The 23349-nt window shown below is 50.8% G+C and overlaps 8 protein-coding genes across 8 annotated transcripts; 5 read left to right on the top strand and 3 right to left on the bottom strand.

The window, feature by feature from the left end:
- Positions 1 to 414: 414 nt before the first annotated feature.
- PMZ80_008129 (uncharacterized protein) lies at positions 415 to 1890 on the top strand (the record flags this gene model as incomplete). Its single annotated transcript, XM_064876530.1, has 1 exon — positions 415 to 1890. One exon carries the CDS (start codon positions 415 to 417, stop codon positions 1888 to 1890), a length of 1476 nt encoding a protein of 491 aa, XP_064727837.1.
- Positions 1891 to 2892: 1002 nt separating this feature from the next.
- On the top strand, positions 2893 to 3483 carry PMZ80_008130 (uncharacterized protein; the record flags this gene model as incomplete). The annotated part of the gene is made up of 1 exon (XM_064876531.1): positions 2893 to 3483. One exon carries the CDS (start codon positions 2893 to 2895, stop codon positions 3481 to 3483), a length of 591 nt encoding a protein of 196 aa, XP_064727838.1.
- Positions 3484 to 4975: 1492 nt separating this feature from the next.
- Positions 4976 to 7081, bottom strand: PMZ80_008131 (uncharacterized protein; the record flags this gene model as incomplete). Its single annotated transcript, XM_064876532.1, has 1 exon — positions 4976 to 7081. One exon carries the CDS (start codon positions 7079 to 7081, stop codon positions 4976 to 4978), a length of 2106 nt encoding a protein of 701 aa, XP_064727839.1.
- A 2309-nt stretch (positions 7082 to 9390) lies between these two features.
- Positions 9391 to 10962, top strand: NAG5 (N-acetylglucosamine kinase 1; the record flags this gene model as incomplete). The annotated part of the gene is made up of 1 exon (XM_064876533.1): positions 9391 to 10962. One exon carries the CDS (start codon positions 9391 to 9393, stop codon positions 10960 to 10962), a length of 1572 nt encoding a protein of 523 aa, XP_064727840.1.
- Positions 10963 to 12487: 1525 nt separating this feature from the next.
- Positions 12488 to 14172, top strand: PMZ80_008133 (uncharacterized protein; the record flags this gene model as incomplete). The annotated part of the gene is made up of 2 exons (XM_064876534.1): positions 12488 to 13356; positions 13413 to 14172. 2 exons carry the CDS (start codon positions 12488 to 12490, stop codon positions 14170 to 14172), a joined length of 1629 nt encoding a protein of 542 aa, XP_064727841.1.
- Positions 14173 to 14243: 71 nt separating this feature from the next.
- On the bottom strand, positions 14244 to 15197 carry PMZ80_008134 (uncharacterized protein; the record flags this gene model as incomplete). The annotated part of the gene is made up of 1 exon (XM_064876535.1): positions 14244 to 15197. The coding sequence occupies one exon, from the start codon at positions 15195 to 15197 to the stop codon at positions 14244 to 14246; it is 954 nt and encodes a 317-aa protein (XP_064727842.1).
- A 936-nt stretch (positions 15198 to 16133) lies between these two features.
- On the bottom strand, positions 16134 to 16874 carry PMZ80_008135 (uncharacterized protein; the record flags this gene model as incomplete). The annotated part of the gene is made up of 1 exon (XM_064876536.1): positions 16134 to 16874. One exon carries the CDS (start codon positions 16872 to 16874, stop codon positions 16134 to 16136), a length of 741 nt encoding a protein of 246 aa, XP_064727843.1.
- Positions 16875 to 22128: 5254 nt separating this feature from the next.
- PMZ80_008136 (uncharacterized protein) lies at positions 22129 to 23265 on the top strand (the record flags this gene model as incomplete). The annotated part of the gene is made up of 1 exon (XM_064876537.1): positions 22129 to 23265. One exon carries the CDS (start codon positions 22129 to 22131, stop codon positions 23263 to 23265), a length of 1137 nt encoding a protein of 378 aa, XP_064727844.1.
- Between the last annotated feature and the right edge of the window lie 84 nt (positions 23266 to 23349).

A 23349-nucleotide genomic window follows, 5' to 3' on the forward strand; every position in this document is an offset into this window, starting at 1 on the left:
TGGTAGTACGTCGCTGTCTCGTGCAGCAACGGCTTTTCTGCGGATTTGTATGGGTATCTAGATACTGGCGATTTCTCTGTCGAGAGAAATCGAGTTCTAGAGGTATTGGTTGTAGTTTGATTTGATTGTAAGTTGTAAGATGATCAAGAAAAAATTAATTTGGAAGTTGCCGCAACTTGAGGAAAAAAGGCAGCCGCTCTCTGGACGATCACGTGCCTAGCGCCTTTTCCGTTCGACTCTGATCTTTTCGCGTCCACCAAACAATTTTTTGTCATATTCGTGGCGAGGTATTGAAACAGGCAATCACTTTGGAGGGCGAAGTGTACATCATGGTCATTGGCTACCTTTAGACACAGCACAAAACGAATGACTCACTGAATCACAGCGTTACAGGCTCTAACTTGCCCGAGATCAATGGCATCGGTGATACAAACGGCTAAAGCCGGGTCAGTTGTTCTAAAAAATGTCAGCGTTGAGGATGGGACCACTTCCAGCGACATAATCTACGATGCAGAAATACCTGGGGAGTCACTCAAACGACATCCTCTGGGAGTACGTCCAAGTGGCAATGCATTGACAGCAGACCAAGACCTGTCTTTATCAATGGGTATATTTGGTCGACTACCTGATTCGCTGGTATTGCTGCTGCTCGAATTTTTGGACCAGAAAGCGCTGTTGAGATTGAGTCACACCTGCAAAGGCTTGTTTGCGTTTGCGACACATGATCAGATATGGAGAGAGCTAGCGCTGAGGGACATTGACTCTGAGCTCTTCTGGCGAGGGACCTGGAGGTCATCTTTGCTAAAGCGTACCGTAAGGCTACCAAGAGTCAAGTGTCAACACCTGTACTCTGATGCTCTGTATCGTCCCTTTCAATGCACGAATGCACCGTTAGAGCCGTTCACTGTCGATATACCTAAGCACAATCACATACCAAAACTGAAAGATTTGAGCGTCGACGAATTCGCCGCGAGATGGTCTGACAAGCCATTTGTGCTTACCGAACCCGTCAAGGCCTGGAAAGTGTTCCAAGATTGGAATGAGGAGAAGCTGCTTGAGGCGTACGGACAAGTTCAATTTCGTGCGGAAGCTGTAGACTGGACGTTGAGCAACTATGTCGAATACATGAACAACAATCAGGACGAAAGTCCGCTGTATCTGTTTGATCGTGGCTTCGTGGAAAAGATGGGTCTTGAAGTTGGCGAAGATGGGGCTTACCAGCCTCCTGAATGCTTCGCTGAGGACCTATTTATGCTACTTGGCGAACATCGTCCAGACCACAGGTGGCTGATCATCGGCCCTGAAAGGAGTGGGAGCACATTTCACAAGGATCCGAACGCTACGAGCGCGTGGAATGCTGTCATTCGAGGCTCGAAGTACTGGATCATGTTTCCGAACTCGGTCACACCACCAGGCGTTTATGTATCCGATGACCAGAGCGAGGTGACAAGTCCTCTCTCAATCACCGAGTGGCTATTGACCTTCCACGAAGAGGCTCGGCAGACGCCAGGCTGTATCGAAGGCATTTGCGGTCCAGGCGAGGTGTTACACGTTCCGTCTGGTTGGTGGCATCTGGTCGTCAATCTCGAGCCTGCCATCGCTATTACACAGAACTTTGTGCCCAAGTCACACCTCGGCTCAGCGATCAACTTCTTGAAGAACAAGCCGGATCAGGTGTCAGGATTCCAAAGCACAATCCAGAATCCATATGCGCTGTTCATGGACCGCCTGCAAGAGGCACACCCTGACCTGTACGAGAGCATGCAAGCTGCCAGTCAGAAGAAGAGAAAGTGGGAAGATGTCGTAGCTGCTAGTGATGACGATGAAGGTGCTGATCGTGGCGGATTCAGCTTCGGTTTCGGGGACGACGATCTTGAGGACGAAGACTAATTAGTGGCAGGCCACGCTCTTTGTCGCGGGCATATCAGTGCTAAAACCGATGTAGCCGACGAAAGCGCCAGCTGCCACAGCCAGCATGACCCAACCATTGTAAGTCATGAATAGCAGCCTACAATTCGTCAGTAATTGATTTCTGCTTCCTGTCGATTTAATTCTCACATTATGAAGAAGCTGTAGAACACCTGCAAGGCATACAGCAAGCCTTTAACCAGCTTGCCTTGTCTCTCAGCGTTCATCTTTGAATCTCTCCCTACAACCAACCATGAGCTTATGCCTTCCTCTTGAGCAGCTTCGCCTTGACAGAGTCTCAGTGACAACGTGAACTTGGCGGACAGGGGAACATACGTGACCCAGCGCTACTATACGCAGACATACGTGCCTCATGTGATACCTCATACCTCTTGCTGACCTGCCTCAGGCACTCGTAGCCTGCAGTGAGGATCACGATAGCGACCAGAGACATCAGGAGAGAGAAAGTCCCGGTGACTCGCCATTGGCGAAAGATGATGCATAGGTTCGTAGAGTCCCAGGTGAATATCATCTGGCGTGATCAGCTACGTAGCAGTATACGAGGCCAGTTCAGCTTACGTTCATCGAGCATTGCCCGCCCATGTCCATATCGCCATGGTCCATGCCGCCGTGATTCATGTGGGAGTGGTCCATGTCAACCAGGGCTAAGTATAACTTTGGAAATGAGTGCGAGACAGAGCGAACGCAGGTGTGGTAATTGATATGCTCGTGTCCCAAGGCAGGTGCAACCAAAACCCAAGCATGGTGGTGACACTCGCGCCTTCCTTCACATGCGTCCGCGTCACTCTTCGCTCCTTCCGAAGTTCACCCATCGCAACCACGACTTGTCGCGTTTCACACCTGCAGTCTCAGTCCCCTTCAGAACCCAACAGAACTGCTGGCAGTCCTGTACCAGCCACTGTATCAAGAGAAAACCTCTCGTCGCACATCTCCAAAACCTCGATCGTGGACTCAAGCCCCAAAATGGCAGAAAACATCCCACCCACCAGCGCAGGCCCCAAACCAGCCACGAGCACAAACGCCGACCGCGGCCTTCCCTACTACGAGAAGCTACGCCGAGATCTCAGAGACACAATCAACAAGAAGCGCCTGCTTGATCGAAACCTCCAGCAAATCGAACAAGAAATCTTCAAATTAGAAACGAGCTACCTAGAGGACACCTCCGCAGCAGGCAACATAGTCAAGGGTTTCGATAACTACATCAAGGCTGCTGCTACGAGCGCATCGAGCAATCTAAACAGCGGGACGATAAGTGGTGCGGCTGCGGGGGGTACGAGGAGAAAGGCAGCAGTTAATGACGGAGATAGAGTGTTCAGTAAGAGCTCTGTTGGATTCAGCATGGGTCGGGATGGAGAAAATGGGACACCGGCTGATGGAAGTGCGGTTAGCACGCCGAGGGTTGGAACGCCGAGTGGGAGTTTTGCGGAGAGGGGCGCGGATAAGAAGAAGAAAAAGGGCAGTGTGGCTGTGAGTGCTGCTGCAGATGAGGAGGATGGAAGGAGTAGTAAGAGGCAGAAGATTACGTTTAGTAGGAGCAAAAGGGATGATGATTGAATGACCATGGTACAGAAGATGATCATTCAAGATGATCAGCCACGAGAGAATATGGTGCTGAAGTGCTCGAAAGAGTTTCACCAACTCGACAATCATTCAGTTGACACCAAGCACAGCAGAAACAAAGGATGACGAATTGGATACGCGCAAGCCCGGACAGTCCAAAACATAACAGCGACCTGTGTCATCCCAGTCAGCGACTTACGCAGACATCCCAGCCCACGATATGGGACTGCACTCTGGAAAGGGCACTCGAAGCAGCTCAGTTGCTATACAAACCAGTGACGCTTTCTACCGAAGTTCATCGCTAAAGTCCCCCAATTATACAAGCGTTGAAGAGAAGCCATGCAGTCCAGATAACCTGACCGCTCGAATCCGCAAGTGCGATTGGTGCAACAGCATGGCCTTCGACTCTCTCCAAAGTCCACCAAACAGACCTGGCTCGCCATGGTATCAAAAGCGGAATTCAGTGGCTGATCGAGGAGGCTCATGGCTGTGCTAAGGAACGCTGAGAAGAACACTGAAAGGACAGGTGGTCGGGGATGGATGCGGACCGGTGGCGGCTGCCGAGTAGACGAGCCGGAGATTTTGAAGGAATTCTCATCTGGGCACTTTAGAGGGAGTGTCCTTGAACACCTATAAACAGCAACCAGATAGCGCCTTCCGCAAAGCCCGAGGCGGCGAAGGTTGCAGATCGATGAACATCGGCAAATTCTCCGGAAGCTTTTTCCAGCTCAACGAGTTCCGGAAACCTTAATCTTGTTGCAAACGATTAGCACAACATTGTGGCTGATCTCGGAAAATATCACCGGAGAGCGAACTTAGCATGAACATCTACATTATTGAAGGATGTCCCTATGTCCTGTATGCTGCATTGAATACTCCGTGATCAGGCCACGAAGTGCATGCCATGCACGAGCCTGCCAAATTGAGTACTTGTGTTGGTTCCTGTCTTGCACCTGAATATCCACCGAGTACGTCCCCGGTACAGGGTACATCCTTCGCGTCGACTGCAGTATCGTCCGCTACTACGGAGTAATTTCTGCGCGCACTCATGATCTTACAGTACAAGCAGCGGTGCAGTGCGCTGGACAAACACGGAAAGCGTACAATGTCTCATCGCATGAATTCATTCATTCCGCGAAGCTGGGCTGCCAGCAACGCATACATACATGTGTGATACGCAGTACCACTTTGCTAGATAGGTATCAAGCTTGCGCTTGCGACACATAGGAGATATATTCTCTTTCCATCAGATTCATTGATCATGGTCATGGTCATTCCGTCGTAGCCTTCCAAGTCTCGTAAGTTCCGTGCGCCATGCCCGTGGCTGGTCCAGCCAGCCACGGACGCCCGATCCGCCTCCTTGTGACGTGTCAAGGGTGCCTCCAAAGTCTATAGTACATGTACAATCAGATGTCGTTAGATGAACAAAGTGAAGTGTCGTTTTTGATGTTGACCAGTGAAGTTGCTGCTAAAGCCGATGTCCGAATCAGATGAAGTTCCCTTCCATCTGACCAGTGCGAGCAAGATGCGTATTTTCTGGCGACTCGGTTATCGACAGAGTGTGCGAGGTTTTCTTCGGTGTTGACTGTGAACTGGTGTGGTTGGAAGTTGGCAGTGCGTCTGTATGTAAGGCAGGAATTGTGAGGGAAGGGGGCCTCCCTACTGACGACGAAGATGACCAGAAATCCTTGTCGTTCTTGCCGAAGAGGTCGTCGTAAATTGTGTCGAAGCTATTTGAGTACCCGGGTACCGATGACTCAGATTGATACTGGTCTTTGTCGATTGAGACCGAATGCTGTGAAAGGATGCGTGGCTGATGAAGATCTCTAGGCACATCGTAAGGACTATCGACGAAGGGCTCCTCTGCTGAGTCTGATTCGAGGTTGAGCCAGCTATTAGCTTTCTCCTCTCGAGGTGGCTGTTGTGGTGTCAACGGTGGAAGGTGTTGGGTTCCTTGTGATTCAAAGTCTTGCCAACTGTTTTTTTGCTCTACTCGAGACAGATTTGTAGGTGTCACTGGTCGGAAATTTGACTCTCTGGGTGTGGAAGCAGCAGATTTCTGCTCACTTTGTCGTCTCGAGCTTTGCGAAGCTCTAATCCTCGATCTCTTCATCTCTGCCATGAGACCGCCAAGAGTTGCAGAGTCTGCTCTTCGAATACCCTGTTCGTGTTCGTCGTTCTTCCTCGGGGAGGCTTGAATGGGTGACAATCGTCCAGTGCCGCTGACAGGCTGAGAATTTATTCTTCGGGTATACGGCGCGTCGCTATCTGATTCATCCGCATGAAACGTCTGCTTTCCTGACAGTGGTGGAGAACGAGGTGAATGCTGATCTGGCGTACCCAGAGCAGGCGATGTCATCAGCTTCGGCTTCCGTTGCTTCTTCTTTCGCGGTTTTGTCCTGGCGGCAGGCGGCGTTCGTTGCTCGAATGCACTAAGATACGTGGAGCGCATTTGCTCCACCATGTTCCTGATGTCTTCTCGTGTGGCCGCAGGATCATCATCTACTATACTTTTTTGCCTCGTAGCAGATGAGGATTCAGCATAGGAAGACACATACGACCTGCGTTGGGGAGAAGATGCTCCTGACCACTCGCTCGAGACTTCTGACATGCGACTTGTGCGGCCGGACTCAGCATCTCTGTGGTCGGCAGGGGGCGCTGGTAGCGGTTCAAAGATGACAGGTGAATATGGTAGTTGAAATGGCGACACGGGACCAATGGAACTATGTAAGTGCTCATGATCTAGCCGCGCAAGATTCCGAGCCGCGACATCGGCACCGTAGATATCTACAAGCCGACTATATTCTGCTTTGCGCAGAGCCTGGAGCGTAGCATTGCCACTCTGTGCTGCGCTAAGGTGAGATCTTGAGCTATCGTGCGAGGTAGATTGACGGCCAAAAGAAGATCTGTAATCATCATGGGACTCCTGAGTTGGACTTGGTCGGCTTGTAGAGACACTGCTAGGAGAAGTTAGGCCGAGCCCAATTGTCGGATTAGCTATTTCGAAGTTTTCCAACCTGCCCGACAGAGGACTGTCCTGCACCAGGCTTGGTGTAGTTGGGCACGTCTGTGATCCGGTAGGTGTGGGGGATTTTGGTGTCGGCAATGGCGAATGGTTCGGTGATCGAACGCGTGATACTCGAGGTTCGTTCACGTTCGTGTTGCTCCTGCCTTGGCTAGAGGACAGAGATCGCTCCTTCCTTCCAACCACGTAATCGCCATCTCTGATATTCTGCAGCATCCTCTGCGAGTCGTCCGCATTTGTGATCAACTCTCCAGAGCTCATTCTGCGGCTCGCCTGAAGCTTGATTGGTCCATTGCCCTTTTGAGGCAAAGACTTTATGAAGATTGGGGCTTTGCCTGGAGTCACTTGGTCGTAAGAAAAGGAACGCACAGGAGCGGCAACATCCCTTTCACAGTCCCTTTGCAGTTCGAGTGCGCTCTTAGCCAGTGGTTGGTAAAGAAAAATCGGCGGCCGCAGCGCGGGTGAGGAGGCTTCATACGGCGCGCTTTGATGGGCCAGGTCGTTGTCAGCCAGTGTTGCCGATCGGCCTCGGCGAGTGGTGATGAACTTCTTGAAGCGTGTTTCCATGTTTGCAATATTGATAATTTGAGAGACAGAGCATTGGCGTAGACATTGACGTTGTTGTATTCGAGCTCCAGAAAAAGTACCCGTGTCAAAAGTCGTGTTATTTGTTTTCCTCAGCTGACGGGTTGAGTATCCGCTGAATGCCGACAACAGACAAGGATGTTGAAAGGATGATTTGAGGCGCGCGTAGGTTTCAAACAGCAGTCATGATGTCGCAAGAGCTGCAGGCACTTTGGTTCTGAATTGAATCGAACTCAAAGTAAGCAGGTCTAGGGAACCTGGTGTTGACATGATATTGGACCAGTCATGTCACGAGAGCAGGGCGTCCACTCAAAAGTTTGTGGTTGGGCCGCCTGAAAGAGAACCGTTTACAAAGCCAAATATGAAGCTGATCCTTGCCGTTTGGAATAGAGTTCGGTGGACGTTACGCAAGTCTCGCCTGCAGTTGCAAGCTTCCATTGCACGGAAGCAAAACGAACAGCCACAGCATCACAGTTCGAATATGGTCACTGAGAAGAAGCGTGTCTCGGCCCCATAAGAGTCTTCTCTGATATAGCTGTAGACGGCAACCTGCATCAACTATTTGATAGGTCTCATCAGTGATATGCATCACCGTAACCCAAGCTATGTATAACAAATCTACAACGAAGAGATGCAGTGGCTTTGAGGTTCGGCCTTAGTGCGACCAGCACGTTGTCTGCTTTTGTGTTAGTCCTTCAATACTGCCTAAAGCTACTTCCCTGCTATGTTCCTTATGTGTTCCTGGGTAGAGCTGCTTCATGAAAGTTCGGAAGCGAAAATGCCACGCGACCTAAAATGAGATCCGCAGCTGCCGCGCAAAAGCCGAACAGCTTTTTCTTCCGAAACGCAAGGGTTGCCTCGCATGCTTCAGCTATGAGCGATCGTGCCCTTCATGAAGCAAGACGGTGATTGGAAGGTGCCTCCAGAGGCTTGAAATTGCTCGGCCGCTTTTGGTGCGGCACCGGACAATTTATTGTACAAAGAAATAATTGTGGCTTCTGATGGTTAAGCAAACCGTTGCTATGCTTTCCTTGTCAAACTTGTACCAGGAGTCAATCTTTTTAGAAACCCGGCTCATCTTGTGCAACATCTTGTGGAAGGGGATTTACCATGGGTTTCGTTCCATTGCCATTTGGACTTGGCTGAATTGTTCACCGCTGCTGACAGCTCATAGTAGTGAGATGAGCTTCAGGGTCGCGCAACCCCAACAAAGGTCAATTGTGGTACGGACATTGTACCTGTTAATGGATTTGAGGTTTATCTAGAGTGATGCTCGATCTTGACTGTACCAACGTCCTTGAAGCCAGGATGATCCTGCCAGACAAAAGGGGGTTGCCTAAGAAGTAGAAAGTCGTTGTCTGGGAATATGCTTGAGGTTTCAGTAGGGCAACACTATGGGTGCTCACAAATACTCTCATGACTACATTCTCAAGGCGAAACAACCGTGAAACTCCCAGTCGTAGGAGATGCTCTGGCCAAGTGCGCACGAGGTAGTGGACCATATAGTCCTGATTTATACTGAGTGCTTGTTAGAACAAGCTGTCTAAGAAGCCATTATGGTTCGCTCGGTAGTGATATACTCCCCAAGGTCGAAGAGTAATAGCAATTTCAAGATAGTGCTTGCCAAGCAGAAAAGCGAACCACTTAAGGAACTGTGCTGCTTCTTGGGTATGCTTGCTCGGTGGTCGCCAATATCAGTCTTGATATCGAGTAAGCGCAGTAGAAAACTTTCTTGCGATGCAGTCCAGAAGCGTGAGCGAGCGGGCGGTGCTCGAGTCGGGACATCTTGGATGTGACGAGGAGGTCTTGGAGCGTTGCACTTTGGCGAAGCATCGGGAAAATCTCGTCGGCGACCGGCGATCCTCTTCGTCTCGAAGTGTACAACGGTAGATCACTTTGAGGCAGCAGATGTAACGTCCATGAGCAACACTACAATTTGCCATACAACTGTGACTTTTGCTCATGCCAGAGTGACATTCTGATACTAACGATCAGTTCCCTTCCGGTGTAGCCTTTTTTCGTCGCGCCCACGTTCCTTGTTACTGTCACTGCTACAGCATTCTTTGCCCATCGATCCGGCGACGCAGCGCTCCTCGCAGCACAGTGATCATGCCGTCGTGACATCTACACAATTCTCTTCGCAGCATCCCGTGTTGGAGGTCTACGAGCTTTAAGCAAATTCAGCCTTAAGTTCTACCATATCATGTTCTACCAGTCACCCCAGAACTAGTTCAGGTAGAGCTTGACGAAGAACAACCGGAACAGGTTCTACCGTAGCCGATATGACGACGATGCCTCTTGAAATCTTTCAAAGCATACTGCGTCAGCTTGACCGCCTTCTCGTTTACTTCAATATCAGGCCGTTTGGTCTGCTCTTCCCCAAATCTGTAACCAGGTCGTTCAACAGCACCAACCACCATGTCGTCCCTCCCACGCCGATCATGCGACCACTTCACGAGTTCCAGAGAGAGGCGTTGGCCTTGTTCACCGAACCATGCAATATACAGCGGATGAGCTACATGTCGTCCTGTCTGAGAAGAGAATATGTCAAGAAGCTAAAGAGTGGGACAGAATGCATGCTGCCTTCCTTTTGTCATACCCTCCCAACAGGTCAGGAGCAAGGTACATACATTGCTCTTGATATGGGTGGTTCGACCTTCAGGGTCGCATTGGTTGAGTTGAGCACAAGGTCCGGAGACGATGGTGGCATGAAGATCAAGCACATGACCGTGAACAAGATCAATGAACACATCAGGCGGCTACCTGCTAAGGCCTTCTTCGCTTGGATGGCAGAAAAGATCCAGGATATGCTACACCAATGCAGGGATAGTCAAACACCACAAGATGAGACCATTGCGATAGGTTTAGCCTGGAGCTTTCCCATCGAGCAGACCAGTCACCAAGGTGGTACTGTCCAACCCATGGGCAAAGGCTTCAGAGCCCACGAAGATGTCATTGGTCAAGATCTCGGCAATCTAATAGAGATTGCTTGTCGAGAGCGTGGGCTTGACGTTCGAGTCAACGCCATTGTCAACGACTCGTCTGCCACTCTGCTATCTCAGGCTTACAAGGATCCTGCTACGACCATGGCTCTCATCCTCGGTACTGGCACTAATGCTGCTGTCTATCTACCTGTCAAAGACCTTAGCGACGACAAATTTGGCATGAGAGACCATTCTTGGTTTGAGCAAGCTGATAAGGTGATCATCAATACAGAGGTTTCTATGTTTGGCAAAGGCATCCTACCCAAGACACGGTGGGACGAAGAGCTCAATCGTGCTCATAGTGCCCCAAATTTTCAGCCATTGGAATACATGACAACTGGTCGCTATCTTGGCGAAATTCTTCGACTTGTTATTGCAGAAGCTGTGGAATCTAATCAAATGTTCAGTGGGCTGATGCCTGAAGTGCTGCGTGACAGATATACCTTGGACACAGCCATTCTAGCAGCCATTGAGGAAGACACTACCATGGGATGCATCAGCTCTTCCGAACGAATCCAGAAGGAGTTTGGGCTTTTCAGCTTGCCAACGACAGCTGAAATGGCGTTCCTACGGACAATCATTGAAGCCATTTCCCATCGTGCTGCCGCTTACATGGCTACAGCCATTCATGCGCTGTGGTCGTTGGAGCACGGTTCTCCCGTTGAAGGACCTTCAAAGACATCTGTGGCCGCTAATGGAAGCGTGGTGCTTATGTATCCCGGTTTTCGAACAAGATGCCAGAAATACGTCGCAGAGTTGATCGCTGCTGGCCAGCCTTCGACATCGTCCGGGTGCAAGCACGAGCTCGTTATCGAACCAACTAACGAAGCTACGATTCTCGGTGTCGCCGTTGCAGTAGCAATTGCCGACGCAACTTGAAGGCGAGGGAGAGCCAGACCTTGGTTTGACACTTTGGTCTCCCTCCGTGACCTTTCACAATCTTCTCGGCACAGTCGAGCTCTCGCGTCGTGCCCTTGCCTGCAAGTTCTGCGTCAAGGCACCGTCCTTCCTTGTCCTGCTCTGCGTCCAGAGCTCGACTCGGCTGATGGGCCTTTCGCGACATTCCAGAGCTCTGCGAGGCACAGACGTTGTCGAGCGTGAACGTCTGAAGTCGCTGCTGGCCGGTCTGCGGCGCGCCTATATCGGCGTTGTGACACTGGTATTCAGTCTAATTCTGTGCAGTCCTGCCGCAGGGAAATAGATCGCATAGCGCCAGAACGAGCTATTGTGGTCGTTTTCGTCCGACAAACGCTTGCACACCTAGGTATACATACCAGGACTACTGTGGGGCTGGTATTACAGAGGCATCATTTCCTCAATCGGGCAGATGACTTTGTCAGTGTAGCGACCTTAGGTATATTTACTTCAACTTATCACATCGAGCAGTAAGTTGTAAGTTCGTGGTTGGTAGAAACTATATCGCAAAACACTTCAGCTATCGGGACAATATTATATCGCTAATTGCTTCCCGTTGACAATTGCACCATTGGTGTAGGTGACAAGTATAATGATTCGGCGACCGGCAATTGGCAGCATATTTATTCATCTATCCTAGTTGCGGTTAAAGGCTTCCTTCTCCTCGTCCATCATGCTGGCTGATGTCCTACGCAGTCATAGAGTTGTAGCTCGAGTTTTCACAAGGTACCCAATGTGATCTTTACCACAGTGTCTCCAGTGGCGAGTTACAAATTTCGCACTGTAAGATGCATATTGAATAGGCTGGTCAGGGATATCATTCTGTCCCGGTAGGGGCTCCTTACGCGGAAGCATGTACTAATCTAGGCGGTAAGTATAGCCCGGAGATGAGCGTACATTGCTGTTTTCTCCGTATTCAACCTTAACGACTAGGACTATCCTGACCCCGATTGTTCAACATACCTTACGGTGGGTCGACGCTGTAGTGAAGATTACTTTACATTAGATACCCTGCTTAAATACTTATCAAGCAGGCGCCGCATGGTGTTTTTCTCGTCACTACATTCGCGACTCATTATCTTTGTAACCGGTGAATGCAAGCTGCCACAATTTTGCCAACATGCTCCGATGCCAGAAGAGGCAGGTGCGCGAGTTGATTCCTTCGCGGACCCCCGCCTCTGATGCAACGCTGTCAGGCACGGCTACCAGTCGCGTGGTCGCAAGCAGTAGCGGAACCCAGTTCGATTTCTAGTCGACGAATCAAATACCTGGTCGGTACGAGATAACAAGCTACAAGAAGCTCGACTAAGCTCTACTTGCATGAGCTTAAGCTTGCAGAGCTGCATTTTGTCATCGTACGTGACCGATACGCTGCGTACCGACATGGACCAGCTCCAGTACTGACCAGCTTATAAGTTGATAAGTTGGAAGAAAGCCGCCATGGCCTCTCGCATCTCTCAGCTCAGTATCCCGTTCTCAGATCGTCAACATGAAGCTCCTTGCAACTGTTGCGGCTACGGGCATAGCACTCGCTAGTGCTGCTCCTACGCTTGAGCTTCTGACCAGCAGGCAAGTCGGTCCTGTTGGCGACAATGGTCGGCCCACGAACTACACGGTGTACTCCTTCGATCAACTCATCGACCATTTCCCAAACAGCTCTCGATACGAGCCTCATACTAATGCGACTTTCTCACAAAAGTATGTGTTCGACAACACTTACTACAAGCCAGGTGGTCCAATCTTCCTCTACATTGGAGGTGAAACGAGCTTGGAGTCACGATACTCCAACCTTCAGACTGGAATCATACAGATACTGATGAACGCAACCAATGGCCTTGGCATCATCCTCGAGAACAGATACTATGGACAAAGCTACCCATACAATACCTCGACCACGGAGGAACTCCGCTTCTTGACAACTGAACAGACCATAGCCGACAATGCGTATTTCGCCCAGCATGTCAAGCTCGAAGGCGTCAGTGATGCGGCTAATCTGACGGCAACTCAGCGACCTTGGATCTTGTACGGTGGAAGTCTTGCAGGTGCTCAGACTGCGTTCTCCCTTGTCGACTATGAGGGTTTGCTCTGGGGTGGTATTGCGTCTTCAGCTCCGGTTCACGTTGTCCATGCGTACCCTGAATGGTACCTACCCATTCAGAAGTTCGGTCCCTCTGATTGCACCACCAGGATCAACAACATCATCGACAAGATGGACAGTTTGGTGAAGCAGAACAATACAGAAGCAATACAGCAACTCAAGGATATCTTTGGTCTTGGTACACTCAGCGACATTCGAGATTTTGCGATGACCATTGCGTTCCCGCTTGGTGGCCCAATGAATTATCCCACTTACACCTGGTACGCTTCCAATTCCCATCTTTTCGATCTAACAATTCTCTAATACATGTTAACAGGCAAGAGCTGAACTGGTATCCAGCCTATGATCACCGAGATTTCTTTGAGTTCTGCAACAATGTCACGGACCAGAACCCGCCTGAGAACATCAGCGCGGTAGACACTATGCTTGCAAACTACACCAATGGTCAAGCCTGGACAGGTCTCGGTGGGTATGCCGATTATGTCAAGAACGTGGTGGTGCCAATGTGTCCAAGCGAGGACTTGATCGATACAACCAAGTGCTTCAGTACACAAAATCAGACATTTTACGAGGAGACCACCAATTCGGTGGCTCGGTCATACCTCTACACCACTTGCACGGAGCAAGGCGCCTACCAAGCCGCACCATACGATGAGAATACACCGTCCCTTCTCTCGCGGGTGGTTCAAGTCGACTACACGCAACAATGGTGCACGTGGGCTTTCGGAGATGCAGTCCCACCAAATGGTCCAAATCTGACTTGGTACGAGCAGTACGGCAGCTTCAATATCTCAGCGCCACGATTGGCATTCATCGATGGAGCGCAAGATGTGTGGAATGAGCTCTGCTATCACGGCAGCAATGCTACAGCTGCTCATAACAACCTGAGATACGGTGAGAATCAGCTGCTGATCACTGGCGCTGGTCATCACTGGGACAGCAACGGAATTCTGAATATCTCAGCGGAGCCAGACTTCATTCGGGCTGCTCACGAGTGGGAGATTAGGCGGGTGAACAGCTGGCTGCAAGAATGGGATGAGAGCCACGACAGCACAAAGCTGAAAGATGAATTGTGAACGTCCAGGAATACAGGCCGAAGGTTCTAACTGCAGCTATCGATACATGCTCTGTCATCTAACTGCCTCGATTACCACCTTCTGGTTAAGCTTGTGGATGTTCCTAGATCTGTTGCAGCTCTCCTGGTCTCTTGACCAAACTCTATCTGATTCTGTCCACGTGCTCGATAGACATTTCCTGCATGAACAACTGCATTCCCATCAATGACCATATTGCTGTATGTGTTGCCCCTAGCCTTCACACCATAAGCAATATCATTGCCGAAGAAAGCCCTTGAGTACCCCGAGACTCGAATATCGCGAAAGTCGTGTCCATCCTGCACAATGATCGCCTTCTCTACGGCCTGCGCCAGTATACGATCATTTTCCTGAGCTATAGTCTTCAGCATAACTCTATCCTGTGCATCCTCCGTAAGCTCTTTAACCTCCTCAGCAGCCAACTGTCCCTGCACCATCACCGTCCTCGGAAAATTCTCAATCAACGCATCGGTATGATCCCGAATATCCCGAATCAAGTCCTCGAACCTCTTCTTCTCATACAACGCCCACCTCGCCCTATTCGCCGTACTCGTGCTCTTCTGCCTACTCCTAATCCTACTCTTCGCCTTCAGATGCATCCGCTTGAACCTCGCACTCAACCCATCATCCTCCCTCTCCCCATTAATCACGTCCAAGACACCCTCCTCCTCATCCCCAATCAACCTCATCGTATCCTCATACTTCCTACTCAACCTCTCCACATTCTCAAACGCCTCCGCGATATTACCCAGCAAATTCTTCGCGATATCAATCTCCTTCTTACTCAGGCTGCTCTCGAGCTTCGCCTGTGACTTCGGATCATCGTTCAGCCCGATGGACTGTGCCCAGCGGGACAGGCGCAGACGCGCGACATCGAGCTTGAGCACGGCGGACTCGTAGTGTTCGCCGAACTGGCGGCCGTATTGAATATATTCGAAGCTAGAGAGGATGGTTGAGAAGAGGCCGTAGAGGGCGATGGCGCCCATTGCTGTTGAGGCGGGGTCCATTTTAGGGGTTGGGTGCCTGGACCAGGCCGCTAGTTAAGGGCTTCTGGGGGAGTTGTTCTGGGCTGTTCCTTCCCTTCTTCAGCTTCTCTTCGAAAATGTATCAAGTATGGCAGTGACTATGAATCTTGAAGCAGAGAATACAACGGAAGTTACAACATACAGGAGCACGACGAAAACACCAGAAATGAACATGGTAAGGCAGAGGATTGGGCTTTCTGTAGGTCGGCTGTGCATGCCAAATCTCCTCCAACCAGGACGTTTTGTACCACATGTGCAATGCATCTCAGCCTACTGTTGAAGGCGATGCCACTTTACAGGTCACAGACAGGTCTATGATCAGACTGACGCCTTCATCACCAGGGCGACATATTCTCGTTGTCGAGAAGGGTTGGCCGGGCCTAGACTTTCAGAGCAAGCTCACCGTGCGCGGTCAGCCAGCAATACATTGGTCCCTGCAAGCTTATGGCCTATGTTGACTGGGCCGCAGATGCTAAGGAATGAAATATTCATCTCTGAATAGCCGGACGTTGCAAGGTCCAGCGGCGATAGCAAATTCAGCAACTAATGCCCAGCACGAACCAACCGTCCAACGCCACAACTCCGAACCCAGGAACGACAGCAAGCCATTTGCCCAATACACTGCAATGCTGTCCACACACTATGAGACCCCAGCTCGACAGTAGACACACCTTACCACCCTATTCTCGGGCACCGATGCAAACAACTTGTCGAAACATTCCATATGGAGGCGATTCAAGCAATGGGCACAATCCCAATGACCGCCATCTGCACTGTCACTTTGGGGCTCGAAGCAAATCCCGCACTCGACATGACTTTGCCGGACAGGCTGAGCCAGTTGAGTAGGTGCTAAGGACGTGGTCGAGCTTGAAGAGCTCGACAGTGCTGCGATTCGTGCTTGACGAAGAGCTTCTGTTGTTAGTCGATTCTGCTTAGGTGTGACTGCTGACATTGAAGCAGCGTTCCGGCCTCTAACTGCCTGTGAGTTTGGGTTGCTGTCTCCTCATTGGGGATGTCATCAGGGTCACTGTCGTCGTCATTAGCGTTGTCGGTGTTGTGGAAACCATCTTCGTCGTGGCCATCGTCATCACTGTTCTCTTCTTCACGTTCAGCGTCAGCCCTAAAAGCATCTCTAACTTCGTCCGCTAGGGCAAGAAAGTCGTCGATCAGTTTATCGTCTGCGGAATCATCAACGCGTTTCTTGAGTTCTTTCAACAGTCTCCTGTTCGACAATGACCTGACAGCTCGTTTCTTACGGCTGGCTTCGGTCTCTGTATCGGCTGTTGTGGTGGAAGGTCTGGAAGCTCTGGAGGCAGTCGGGTAAGTCACTGGTAGAGCTCGAGAAGCATGAGCGGACACCACGCGCCGGTGAGCTTCCTTCAACTTGCGCTTCCACTGCTCGACTCTGTCTTCAGCTTGCCATTGGTGGTTGCGCTTGCAGAGTAACAGGCTAGCAAGATGATGTAAGTCGTCTGCGGCAACGCCAAGCCCTATCCAGCATCGTGATATGGTCTTGAGCAGGGCAGCTGCTTCTGTCCGAGACGCATACGCCACTGTGTTCCTGCAAACAGGACTCCGTTGGCCATAACCAATGCATGTTGAGTGGTTGAGGGGATCGGTGAGAGATAGAGCCTTGCAGAGCTCGTAGATGGTAGACATTGTCGAGGGCTGGCAAGGTATTTGAAGCTGACCCAATGGTAGGCCAATGTACAGAAGATCTAGCTGACTATGTCCAAGTACAATACCGGTTCATGAGTGGTGGGATCAGCACAATTAATACGAAGCACAGTCCAAGAATAGCGATCAAAAGGCTCTTCGCCATCAGCCACAGCATAAGGTCTTGGAGTAGGCCAATGCTCGATACGACCGAACCCGAATCCACAATGCTGGCACGAAACATACTGCCTTGAAAAGACATGAGTACTGCCCCCAACACAGCCTGAGCATATGCTAGGCTCACCTGGTCGAAGTGCCTAGGAGACACGGCTGTGCCGTGGTCTTGAGCATACCGAATGCGTCGTCCACTACCCGCATCAACGAAGCATGCACCGGACATGCGACATTGACTGAGTCATGTGCTTGGGTCGAGCCGCAATAGCGCCCATGACCTGCATCGGGTGGACAGAGCCGTGCGAAGCGACCTTCACTACCAATTGAAATAGCGAAACTATTCAAGCTAGTGACTCACCAAGCGCTCAGAACACACACCAAGCGTATTGGCAGCGGCACTGCAGCATGGCTTTGCGACCGCAATTGCGGCCGGTATGGGTCGCTTAGAGGTACCTGCAAGTTTGCGACATTGTCTGCCTCGGGAGACGGACTGGGGTAGTCACGTGACATGAATGGAGTGCCTAGATGTCGACACCGTGGTGGTCGTGGCGGCGGCAGTGGTATACGCACGTTCATGCAGCCTTGCGTGAGGTAGATGTGACCTTGTCTTCTGGAGAAATTGTGATGGGAACAAGCAGACAGCTTTAGGTAGCGTAGCCCGAAAAGCGATGCAGACTGCCGTCGGAAGAATGAGGTCTGCATGTTCGATGAGCTGTATCCTCTTCTGACCGGACAGTCCGCTTCAGACCTCACGCCAATGGTACGCCAGAGTGTAGGCCTTCGCGTGCGATGCGGTGGCGAGTCAAGACGAAGAGGCCCCTTAGCGAACCACCTCAAGGGAAACCACCATGGCGGTGCTAGCATGTTGAGCACGGATGTCTATAAGAACAACTGGCTTGCTCTGTTCCCAGGAATCAAAGTCCGGTGAGACACGTTTCTCTGCAAATTATGCACATGCGAGCTTGCGTCTTCCATGAATCGAACAGCAGAGCTCGAAACAAGTCAGGAGAAGGTTCATTGGAAATACTGCCTTAAGGCACTTTTTGTGGCCCTCACGTGATCGACCGGTATCCGAGCTGTGTTTGCGGCAGCTGCGCCTTTCTGCTCTTGACTGTAGTATTTCTGCAACGCCGGCACAAACTCGTGCCGTTCAACCATCTTGTGAGCTTCCAGATGTGTCGATCGGACTGTAGCGACACGATCACGACTACGCGATATGCTAATGTAATGTCCTCATTTGGTCCTCGAATCTTCGCGCGACTGTCGTCTAGCCTCCGAGTCTGACCCCCTCCACACGGCGTTCTGCAATCGACATCATGGTTCTGTTCTCAGCGGGATCTCCTGTTTGCGTGTGACTCTGTGACTCCAGTTGGAGAGTTTGTTTACACAAGGAAGAGCATAATCTTCTGTCTCTTGCGCAGGCTGGTTCGGGTTCTGGTCACGATTCAGCCTAAGAGTTGCTTGCCGGAAGCCTTTACTTCGTTCAGATCTCGAGACTCGAAGCTGTCGCAAGAATTCTTGCAGCCTTAGATGGCCAGGCACCCTACATGATGTACTTTTCCAGCTGCAACCACACGAATTATCATCGTTGCGTACCATTGCCATAACTGCTAATGCGTGTCAGTGCTGAGGTCGCTGACAGAGAGACCAAGGAGCTTGCGACCTAGGCTAGTATTGGTTCCGTTTCATGTCCCGACTCGACGACACGAAGAGTACCGACTGCAAGGTGCACGCGGAACAGTGGTATCCAGCACGAAACATAGCGAATCTGTTAGATACAAGATTTGAGTCGGGCAGCAACCGATTGTTGGTATTGTGTATGAGAATGCAACGGATGGTAGGAGAAGAATGTTACATAGTCGCGTCTGGCAGGGGCTCGGTTGCTCGTTCTTAGATTGTGCGAGTTGAGAACACTGTCGGCAGAAGGGTGCCCTGGATAATTTACCGCTGCCGTTTACCTTGAGGAACTCGTGTTCTCCGACGGTGCAGCTGTTCATTGAGAGCCTGGCTATTCGTCTGTGTCTGCCATCGCCTTTAGGTCATGTCAGGTCAAGCGATAAACGGCAAGGTAAGCTGAATTTCATCATCTGAGTCTCATCCTCCATTACTCTGGTCCGTAAGCGACGAACAGTGATCAGCGATCGTGCCGATCCAGGCGCCCTGGGAGGCTCTTCCCGCTTGCAGATCGCGGGAGCTCCCAGCAGTTACTTTTGGCATTTGAGTTTCATGCCCATCTAAACTAATAGATATTACGAACGTGAATTTCTGCCGTCTTTGCTTCTGTCGCATAGTCACGGATGCGTCGCCACAGAATATGATCAATCTATGCAATGACGTACAGCCTACCTGGGCACTTTTCATATGCAGCGCCATCTGGCGACACGATGTTTGTGCGACTTGCGTCTCTACGCTGAAGTGAATATTAATCCGAGGCATTTCCTAACCACGGAGGTTTTCGGGATACCCACCGTAACATTGTTTGATGGTACAATAGCTGGCGATAGTGCAGACTGCAAGTGGCGAGCTCCGGCCTGTCAGGGATGTTGCTTGTGGTGTGATTCGAGTCTCGCACATTCGCAGAGCCTCAAGGTCATGTGGTTGTAGCAACTACAGCCTGAGACATTCCACCAGCAAGCGAGGTGTTCTGTACCACCGTGAAATGGTCCACACTTGTTGACTTGTGTAAGGGGCTATGCTTGTTGAAGCTGATCAGGCCTGGTCTTTCTCGAAGAGCCTGGATCCTGGTACTCACTGATGCCTGCAAGGCTGCAAGTTATGGTTCTGGAGACTTGCGTTGGATTGTGGGTTGACACCGCGATGCCGGGCGTATGCTGTGCCTGCTGCCTTGCGGTTGCCTCATATCTTGTAGGAGCCAGCCGCGTACGGTGAGGGTCGCGCCTTGCCATTGCTGAGCCGGTGCACCTGAGTGCCGCCTGATCGGAGGAGAAGCTTTGTCGTGGACTGCCTTGGCCAGAGCCACTCAAAACAGTAGACTTGTCTGGCTCCTGCCAACATGGTTCTTGTACGCGGCGCAGACTAGCATTAGATACACATACTATACCTACCGCAAACGAAAATATCCAAAGGCTGGTTTCTTACTAGCACTAGTAAGCTTCATGATAAGGCAGATAGAGTATAACAGCAACCCCCACAAGAGCCAGACAAGTTCGCAGCTCTCTGCATCCGCGCACCTGTCGTTCCGTGATCCAGCGGGTTTGAGGAGTACTCCTGTCCGACGTATCCATGCCATGAACAGTTTAACCAGAGGATCGATGCTCGGTTGACGGTACGTGTTTCCGGCACAAGTAGTGGGATTCATGGGCGCAGTGACTCCTATACCATTGAGCATGAGCCCAATTCATGGCGACCAGTACCAATCAAGGATGGCAAGCTATCGCCGGGTACTGCATTCCGCCTTGTCCTTGAGCCATTGACAGTCGGAATGGCAAGTCTGATAGGACTCATAAAAGGCATCATTGAAGGCCAATAGGAAGATTCTTAGAAGTGAAGCACCACGTTGAGATAAGTGGGTACCCTGAATATATGGCTAGGTTCAGAAATTTCAATGCGGGTTAGTGGATGAATAAGGCACAGGAGATCTCACATTGTAACTTGGGCATCAATGCAGAGGTTCGACCGAGTCGGGGGATGAAGCTGCGAGCTTTGTTTCTGCCGCGGTCTATGGCACCGCGGACGCAATGCGGGAGGGTGTACCCTAGGAGTAGTGGCAAGTGTAAACCTGCAAGCTCTTAGCTGTAACGATATCTGGATAGAGCAACGTCCTGCGCATGTGGATGCTCCTGCCGTGATGCACGGCAAAAAGCGGGCATGAATCATCGGGGTATTTCTGCGCTGATCTCCTGCTCATGTAGGATTGACAGTCGACCACATGCAGTGTAGCACACTGAGATTTCCGAAGTGGCCAATAGTATGGCAGTCTATCGTCGCTAAGGGTGTCCATTGGCCGGAAAAGCTGTAATCTTCGTCAGAGTAACAGTGGATTTTTTACCAGCTTCGATCAGACTTCCCCTCCTGTAGGCACCGAGCACGGCTATCGGAGCAGCGAATAGACACAACCAAGCGACCTATTGCTCTCCAAGCCAGCCTCTCATGACATGAACAGGAAGCAATGGGCCGTCAAGGACATATTCGATGCGAACACCAGTTCTTCGTCTCGTTTGCGGACCTGCATCGTTTTGGGCACAAAGTCAACTCGAGCAGGCCGTAGGAGGTGATTTCTGACGACAAGGTGCAGAGACCAAACGGCGAAGGTTTCAGATTGTCCAATGATAGAAGGCGACGTGGTGAGTTGCAGTTGGAGCGACACGTTGCAAGTCTCGCAGCCTCTGCTTGTCGTCTAAAAACGGTTGGCTTAAATTCAAGTGCTCCCGCCGCTTAGCCGTTGTGGAACTAGTCGATCTCGTCGGTCCTTCCTTTGCAAAAATCATGCTTCCTGACTCTTCCGCATGCTCTTGGGTGCTCATCACCTCTCATCTTGCACATCGTCGTTCGGAGACTTCTGCCGCCTTGCCACCAAGTGATGCTGCCCACACCATCCTGCCTGCTGCGGCCTTGTTGTGGCGTGCCACTACCGCTTGTGGTCTGACGTTGCTTGGACGCCCTCACGATAGCACGTCTACTTGATTCTCCAACGATGGAGGTTCACCAACGCGAGGTCCACTCCTCGCTCTACTCGGACCGTTCCATTGTTGGACTGCGGGATGCGCTTGAGTGACTCCCCTCGTTACGGAATGCGGGTCTGTGAAGTGACTATTTGCTATCGTCACTCATGGTATTATACTTCACTGGAAGCAATCATCGAGAGGTTTGTCAATTCGCCGCACTAGCCTTCGTCTTGTTTGATCAAGCTCGTGATATTCAAACTTGGGCAGACATTGATTGTACTATTGCTTGTCTTTGGTCTAAGATTTCTCTCCATCATGACTTACTAGTCCCAGTAAGAGGTCTTTCCTGATTCAGCATCTCATATTATTCAGCTGGAAGCTTATAAGGACCCTTCCATTTGCCCTAGGACCCTGACCACCCTGCTCATCAACCCAGCATCCAAAGCAGATCACATACCATGGCCAGATCCAAAGCCTCTTCTGTAAGAAGTAATAACAAGTCGAGCTGCGAATCGACGTTCAGTCGAGCGTCTCAGAAGACTTATCAGACAGACCTCACATCGTGTACCAACACTCGACCTTCCATCAAGCACTACGACACAGCGCCTGTGTACAAGCAAGTATTGGAACAGAAGCGAGCGAGCTTTCAAGACGAAGGTTTTGGCCGCTCCTCGAGCTCTTCTGTTGACACATATGCCTCAACACAAGCATCGGTGGAGGATCTTCCTTCACTGTCCCTGGACAACTTTCCTCGAGAACGACATCAATGCTTCGACCCTGACGCCGTTCCAACCACTCCAGCGGACTTTGCCGAACTCTTTCCCTCCTCACGACGCATCATGATCCAGCATGATGACTCTACATCGGATGGCAACATGAACCTTCGGGTTGATACCGATATCACAACAAAAAGTGGCCGAAAGAGAAAGATGACTCTGTTTCACCTCAGAATGCATGACTTGGTAGAGCGGAAGTTCTCTCTTCGGAGGTACTGGCGTAACTCAGGCCGGGAAGTAGCGAACAGCAAGCGGAAATACGTGGCGCCACTACCTGCTGGGTTTCAGGCAATCAAGCCAGGAATGAAACGATCGTCTACTGCTCCCGAATTCATACGACCAGATCCTCGACGACAAGATTCTGGCTACGAATCTGATGAGGACGAAGACGACTTCATGGAGAAGCTTCGACACTTGCATGTTGCCAATGATATCAAGGCTACAATACCCACTGATGGCATCCGACTAGAGTTCTCGAATTACGCTCAAGTCCTCCTCGACCCTGTGTGCCACGGGGAGCGAAAGCAGTACAACTTCGAATACTGGGGAGAGCACTACGCCTGGAGGAAACGACCACTCCGGGATGGCAGTGAAATCATCACCTCATTCGAACTGGTCAACCTAGACACGCAGCAGAAGGTATCGTCCATCGTCCCTGATGCACTAAGCCCAGAAGAAACGGAATTTGAGGCCAGACAGGGCGCATGGGTGCCAGCCTGCAGCATGAGACTTCTGCAAAAGGATATTTCGGACCACCTTGGAGACGTCATTGTTACGACCGGTCTGATTGCCTTGACCGACGACTGTATTCCACGATAGGTTTCAGCACATGACAGCATATGTAATCAGCATTTTGAGACCTCAGCGAAGGCATCGATTCTACATAGCATGGCGTTACACTGG

The sequence above is a fragment of the Knufia obscura genome (genome assembly GCF_036327395.1).
Source record: "Knufia obscura strain CCFEE 5817 isolate CBS 148926 chromosome Unknown scaffold_10, whole genome shotgun sequence".
Taxonomy (NCBI): Eukaryota; Fungi; Ascomycota; class Eurotiomycetes; order Chaetothyriales; family Trichomeriaceae; genus Knufia; species Knufia obscura.